This window comes from Tetrahymena thermophila (genome assembly GCF_000189635.1).
Source record: "Tetrahymena thermophila SB210 genomic scaffold scf_8254010, whole genome shotgun sequence".
NCBI lineage: Eukaryota > Ciliophora > Oligohymenophorea > Hymenostomatida > Tetrahymenidae > Tetrahymena > Tetrahymena thermophila.
The window spans coordinates 676,630-683,877 of NW_002476013.1; the positions used below are offsets into that span (position 1 = coordinate 676,630).

Consider the following 7,248-nt stretch of genomic DNA (forward strand, 5'->3'; position numbering starts at 1 on the left):
TTTAAAAATAACATAAAGTATTTAATGTTTATTTATTTAGAACATATTTAATAACATGTAAAAAAACAAGTTATTTAAGATTTTATTAAATAAAATGAATTTTTTTAAAAATTTAATTAGTAAAATTTATTTTTGATTTTCAATTTATTGTTTTTTAGTATCAATTAAATTACTTAGAATAAAGTATATTTTTTTATTATGATTTGTAGAACTATAATAAACTATTACTCTGAGAGAACCAAGTAGTTTATTATTTTTTATTCTTTAAATGAAAGAGATCTTTACCATCTTTTAAAAAGGTTTTATAATGAATGAGTCATATTTGCAAGTGTAATCTATCTAAAATAAGCTAAAAAATTATTATTTTTAGATTATTTGACATAAATGAATCTTTATATACACACATTAGATTTTTCTGTTTTTAATTTCTCTATAGAAATATATAATATCTTCAATAAATAATAATTAAAAAAAATTTATAAAAATTACTGAAAATTTTATTTAAAAATGAATTCTCTTACCAAGTTTTTTGCAAATAGCTTTTCTAAGTAATAGAAACTAGGCAAATATTCATTTTCTTTTGTTAAGCCACCTAGAAATACTAGCTTTAAGAAGCTCTAAGAATCTGATATTAACTACTTTCGCTCCTTCTTAGATTCACATAGCATTTTGACTGATAAAGAATCTATCACTCCCTTCAATTAAGATTGGAACAAAATATTTCATGGTGAAACCTAGCTTGTACTTTAGCCTAAAACTACTGAATAACTTGCAAAGATTATGAAGTACTGTAATGAATAGAAAATTGCTGTCGTTCCATAAGGAGGTAATACAGGTCTTGTAGGAGGTTCTGTCCCAGTTCATGATGAAATAGTTGTTTCACTCAATAAAATGAACAAAGTTTTGAGTTTTGACCAAAACACTTAAGTTGTAACAGTAGAGGCAGGGTGCATCCTTGAGGCTTTAAATGATTATTTAAAACCTTTCAATTGCGAAGTACCTGTCGATCTTGCTGCCAAAGGTTCTTGCTAGATAGGTGGAAACATTGCTACTCATGCAGGAGGTATTCGTTTAATCAAGTATGGTCCTTTAAAAGCTCATGTTTTAGGTCTCGAAATTGTTACTCCAACTGGCTAAATCTTAGATTTAACTAATACCATGCGTAAAGATAACACTGGTTTCGATTTAAAGCAGTTATTTATTGGATCTGAAGGAACTTTAGGTATTATTACAAAGGCTAATGTTGCTGCTTTCAAATAAGATAAGTTAAATAATTTGATTCTAGTTTAATGCAAAGATTTTAACTAGGCGTTATAAGTAAGAAACGAGGCAAAATGTAATTGATAATGAAAAATTTTATAATTTTAAAAAATTAATTTAAATAAAAATAAATTTATTTATTTAATTTTCAAAAGCTTTCTTAGGCAAAGATATATCTGCTTTAGAATATCTTGATGGTATTACTTTGGACATAGTTTTAAACAATTCAAGAGGGAAAACATACAATCCTTTTACAAACATGTAAGATAATGACAAAAAGGCATACATTCTTATCGAAATTTCTTGCAATTACAACATTGAAGAAGTGGTAGAAAGATTATTTAACAGACTTGAAGAATTGGGAATTTATGAGGATATGGTTAGCTCACAATCAGAAGAATAATATAAAATGTTATGGCATTTGAGAGATGGTGTTGCTGAGGTATTTATTTATTATCATTCTAAAATAATATAATATTTTAAATAAATTGAAATTAATAAATCCTATTAAATAAATTGTAGGCTGTTGTTCATATAGGATCTAATGTAGCTTATGATATCAGCTGTGACCCTAAATATTTTGGAGAAATTACAAATATTATGAGAGAACGTTGCAAATAAATTGCAGAAACAACAAGTTGTGGCCATATTGGTGATGGTAATCTCCATTTAATGTTTGCAGCTCATAATGAAGAATGTGTTAAGAAGATGGAAGAAGAGCATGAGAAATTTTTATATGATTGGGTAAAATCTGTTGGTGGAAGCATTAGTGCTGAGCATGGTATTGGATTGCAAAAAAGACCTTACCTTTGGGAACATAAAAATTAAGTTGCTCTAGATTATATGAAAAAGCTTAAGGAAGTTTTTGATCCTAACCACATTCTTAATCCATACAAAATAGTATGATAAAGCTTTTAAATACAAATTGTTTTATGAAACTAAAATATTGTTAAATTATAAAATTAAATTTGAGCTAATTCATATATTTTGGTTTAGTGAATATTATTTGTGTTTTTTTTTGTATTTGCTAGCTTGTTTTTATAGGGATAAATATATCTTGAAAAATAATAATTTTAACATTAATTTTATTAAATTAAAAATTCTATAACAAACATATAGTAAAAAATAAATAAATAAATGTATTAGAAAATATATGCTTTGTCCTATTAAAAATTATGCATAATAAAATTTCTATTACCTATAATATTGGGTAAAAAAATTTGCCTCCCCCTTAAAGGCCTAATTCTTTGTTTGAATTTCATAAAAATATATATATAAAAAGAAAAAGTAATTTTATTAATTTTGCAAACTTTATAATTAAAAGCATTTAATATCTAAGAATAATAAGAATAAGAAAGAAGATAAACAAACAATATTTAAGTCACTAAATTCAGCACATTTAAAAATAGAAAATTCTTTCAAATAACTTCTATAGGACTAAAGTAAAATGATTATTTTAATTACGATTTGATTATTAATTATACTGATGTCATTTAAGGGCAATTCAAGAGTTTTTTTTTCTTTAAATCCTGTAAAAATTGAATGAAATATATTATTTAAGTAATAGGAAAAAGAGAAGATAGAGCTACCAAAAATTTGAAATATAGCAAAATAAATATTTTAAAAGAAAAAAGAACAATTAGAAATGTCACAAAATAACGAAAACTCATTTTCTAACCAAATGGATTAAGAGAATGATTTAGATTCACAAAGTTTATCAAGTGAAAACGACGGTGGCTCTAATAATAACGGAGGTGGAGATGATGAAAGTCAAGAAAATTTAGGTTCACAAAAAAAGAAGTACTCAGTTATTTCTTAAGAAGTTCGTGAGAAATTTATTCAGCGTGTAATTTCAAGAGAAGTTACAATTAAGGAAGCTGCTCGTGAGTTTGGAATAAAATTCTCAACTTCAAAAGCCATTTTATAAACCTTTAAAAGAGAAGGTCGTATAGGAAAAAAGAAAACCCGTCAAAGAAAGCCTAAAACTAATAAAGGAAATGGTTATGCAAACGATTCTGGTGATTCAGGTTGTATTCATAACAATTCTCCTTCAAAGAATCCTGATAATCCTTAGAATTTCGATCAAGAATTGAGATAAATTATAGAGGAAATGCAAGGAATTATAAATAAAAATAGCGTGGCATATAATACTACTTAACTAGATTCTCCATTTAATTAAGGTCAGTAGCATTCTCCAAGAAATCTTCGTTTTAATGGCAATAAAATACAACAAATGGCAATACAAACATTCTAAAATCCCTTCACATAGATATAACATACCCCAACATTAAAAGCGGAAGAAGACGAGGAGAGAAACGAGCCAAGTGGCGATATTTAAAAAATAAAAGCTCAACTAAAAAGCTTGACTGCAGAAAAGCTAAAAGATTGTTGCTAGAATAACCCAAGAATATATTCTTAAGAACAAAATGATTTTAATTACACAGCATATTTTTGATGATAAATGTTAAATGAAAATAAACCAATTTCTGTAAAAATTTCTTTTGAACCACACAAAAAGATTATTAACTTAATAATAAGTATATTTATTCAATATGTACAGCTATTAGTCTAATTAAATAAATTTCATTGCTTTTAAATGGGATTATAATCGTTGATAGTAGAATGCTTTTATATAGCAAATATATTTACGAAATATTTGTGAGATTATTAGTTCAAATCACCGGCAATAAATAAAAATCATAATAAGTTCTATAATATTTACAGAACTGATCAATATAAATAAATAAACAAATAAATAATAAAAACTTATTAAGTCAAGTCACTCTATCTATCTATCAATCTACTAACTAATTTCGTTTAAATTTATTAATATATTAAATTTAATCTAAATTTGAGAAATTAATTTATAATCTTTTAGTTATATTTATTTTATTTCTTTGTTCACAAGTTGAAAATTTATATTAAAGATCATACAAATAGTTTTTATTAAATATATAAAAAAATCTAAAAATTTTCTTGTTATTTAATTAATAAATTAGCACACAAATTATTAATAGCAATTATTGCTCTATGTCAATAAAAAATTCTAAATATCTTATTTGTTAATTTAGGAATTGATAGCATATTAAATTTTCTAATTCTAAAAATATTAAATTTATAAATTTATATTTATATTTTATGATTGAGTGATACAAATTATCATTTATAAAATAAAACCAAATTGATTTAAAATGTTATTAATTTTATTTATCTCCCTATCTCTTTTATTGATTATTTGGTAGTTAAAACTTTTTACATAACTTACCAAATATTTATTTTTGACAAATAAAGATAATCATAAATAATTTTTATTTTATTTTATTAATTTTGATACTTTAACTATAATTTACTGATGGACTGACTGATTATCAAATTTTATTTTATTTTTTGTTTGATTTTTTTAATAAATATAAAAATGTTTTATTCAATAAAATAAATAACTTAAAAAAATAAATTTTATTTTAAATATAATCAAAATATTTATATTAATTATAATGTGAGAAAATATTAAATAAATTAACCATTTTTATTAGAAGAAATTTAATTGAGTTTTTCTAAATAGCTTTATATGTTAAAATTAAAATAATTGATGATTGCTGAAAAATTATTTTTTATTAAATTTATTTTAATATTTAAGGAATTAATGAATGCTTAGGATTAAATAAGATCTAACACGTTTAAAGAATTATCGAGAATTTGGTTGTTAAATTTTAAAATCAGGAATATCTTTTTTTTGTAAAAAAAAGGAATTTAAAATATGTTTCTTAGAAACAAATATAAATTTTTTAAGGGCAACTATAATGAGATTTTCAACCTATTTATTTAGGTGGTGAAGAGTGAATGAATGAATAATGCATTATTAAGCATTTATAAAAGAAGATATAATGCATTTAAATAAATTAATTAATAGCTACCTCAAATATATTTAAGTTAAAATATATAAATTTACAGAAACTTTAAGAATCTAAGAAAATAATAAATAGGATTTTTAAGAAAGAAATAGAAAAAGGAAGATAGATATAAAATTTAAAAAATAGTTAAGTAGAAGTAAAAAAAATGTTCAGAAAAAGCGTATTTTCGTTATAAAACTTAGCCAAGATCAACTAGACATCTAAGTGGAATTAGGTTGCTAACAAAAATTTTTACCATAGCTCCAAGTTTATGTTTTCTGGATTAAATGGATAAAACGTAACATCAGAAATATTATAAAATGCTAATTAAATTTCTGAAATTGCTGCAAAATCAATAAAAGTGGAGGACCTTTAATTATTCAATAATGCTTATTTAGGAGATAATGATATCGGAAATATTTTAGAAACCACCAAGCCTCTCAGCTCTATTGTCCCTCACGATTTTATTGATAAACTTTCTGCAATTGCTCCAGGAAATATTTACAATCATTTAGATGAATTTAGTAGAGATGCTCTCCTTTACCTTTGCAATGATTTAGGATGGGGAATGGGTATTTCAATAGCAGCTTTATCTTTTGGTATCAAGCTTGCATTTATGCCTCTTATGTTTGGTACTTAGATTAATGCCCTCAAAATGAAGCTTCTTGAACCTGAAACTAAAAATTTCTAAACATAGGTCAGTCGTTTGCAAAAATAAGGTGATTTTAACAGTGTAAGAGAAGCTCAACGTTAATTCTCTGCCTTGCAAAAAAAGCATGGCATCCGTCATTGGATTTCTGTTGCTGCCTTAACTCAAATCCCTGTTTTGATTACTTGGTTCGTCTCATTACGTTATGTTACATCAATGCCAGATAAATATCCCTAACTCCGTACTGATGGTATGTTATGGTTCTAAGATTTAGCTGAATAAGATCCTTACTGCATTCTCCCTCTTCTTTCAGCTACCTTCTCTTACTTAAATATTTCACTTAATCCAAATATGGGAAATATGGCTTAAAACTCTCCTTTTGCCAAATATATGAAATACTTCAAGTATTTCCCTTTCTTAACTCTACCCGTAGTTATATTCTTCCCTTCAGCTCTTAACTTATATTGGGCTATTTCAGCATTTACACACTTAATAGTTGCTGCTGCAATTAGAAATCCCACTACCCGTGCCTTTTTGGGTATCCCTAAATACCTTCCCGGTACAATTTTAGATAGATAAAACTAAGAAAAAGTTTAAAAAGTTATTAAGGCAGTCATAAGTGACAATAAGTTAGTAAATGACACTGTCAAAGTTTCTTCTATTGTTGGAGGAGCTGCTGCTACAGCTGCAGTAAATGCATCATCAAACAACAGCTAAGAAGCTCCAAAAATCAAATTAACTTAAGCAACTCAATAAGTATTTTCAAATAAACCTGCTTCATCAAATACCAGCACAGCTAATACTAGTGAAAAGAAAATTTCCAGTGGTGCTGCCACTTAAGTATTTACAAACAAGCCTACCAAGAAAAAATGATTATATTTTCAGAATTTTAGAATAATATCATAGAATTTATTTTTGTTGTAAATTTTATAATTATTTATTTTTTAACATTTAAATGATTTTCGCTTTTTATTATATCTCTGTTTTATATTTTATTGATGTGTACTAAAAATTATATAACAAATTGACTAAATTTATAAACATAATCTTAAAATAATTGATTATTTACTATTCAAAAATATACTGTAATAATAATTATAAGATAAATATTTTTTTTTTAAATTATTAAAATCTATTAGCCTATTTTTAATTAATTAATTATTTGTTTAGCATTTATGTTCAAAAATATTTTAACAAAAAAATTTATTAATTAGTTTTTAAATTTAACTTTAAAATAATTCTCAAAATCTCTTTAGTACTTTTAAATAATATTTTATTTAATTAAAAAAGAAAAATTCATAAATATCTATTAAATTCTTAATATATAACAAAAGAATAATAAATACGATATGATTAGCTCTAATTAAAATTAAATATATGAATTAAAAATAAATTATAAAATTGTACATAAATTTATAAAACTAATTGGGGTTGGGGTTGGGGTTGGGG

The 7,248-nt window shown here is 24.3% G+C and overlaps 3 protein-coding genes across 3 annotated transcripts; all 3 read left to right on the forward strand. All coding sequences in view use genetic code 6, as the record gives it.

Annotated features, from left to right (window-relative positions):
- Positions 1–507: 507 nt before the first annotated feature.
- Positions 508–2,166, forward strand: TTHERM_00332200 (FAD linked oxidase family protein; the record flags this gene model as incomplete). The annotated part of the gene is made up of 3 exons (XM_001026587.3): positions 508–1,336; positions 1,416–1,702; positions 1,783–2,166. 3 exons carry the CDS (start codon positions 508–510, stop codon positions 2,164–2,166), a joined length of 1,500 nt encoding a protein of 499 aa, XP_001026587.2.
- A 739-nt stretch (positions 2,167–2,905) lies between these two features.
- Positions 2,906–3,715, forward strand: TTHERM_000332209 (FAD-binding domain protein; the record flags this gene model as incomplete). The annotated part of the gene is made up of 1 exon (XM_012800698.1): positions 2,906–3,715. One exon carries the CDS (start codon positions 2,906–2,908, stop codon positions 3,713–3,715), a length of 810 nt encoding a protein of 269 aa, XP_012656152.1.
- A 1,601-nt stretch (positions 3,716–5,316) lies between these two features.
- TTHERM_00332210 (60 kDa inner membrane protein) lies at positions 5,317–6,672 on the forward strand (the record flags this gene model as incomplete). The annotated part of the gene is made up of 1 exon (XM_001026588.2): positions 5,317–6,672. One exon carries the CDS (start codon positions 5,317–5,319, stop codon positions 6,670–6,672), a length of 1,356 nt encoding a protein of 451 aa, XP_001026588.2.
- Between the last annotated feature and the right edge of the window lie 576 nt (positions 6,673–7,248).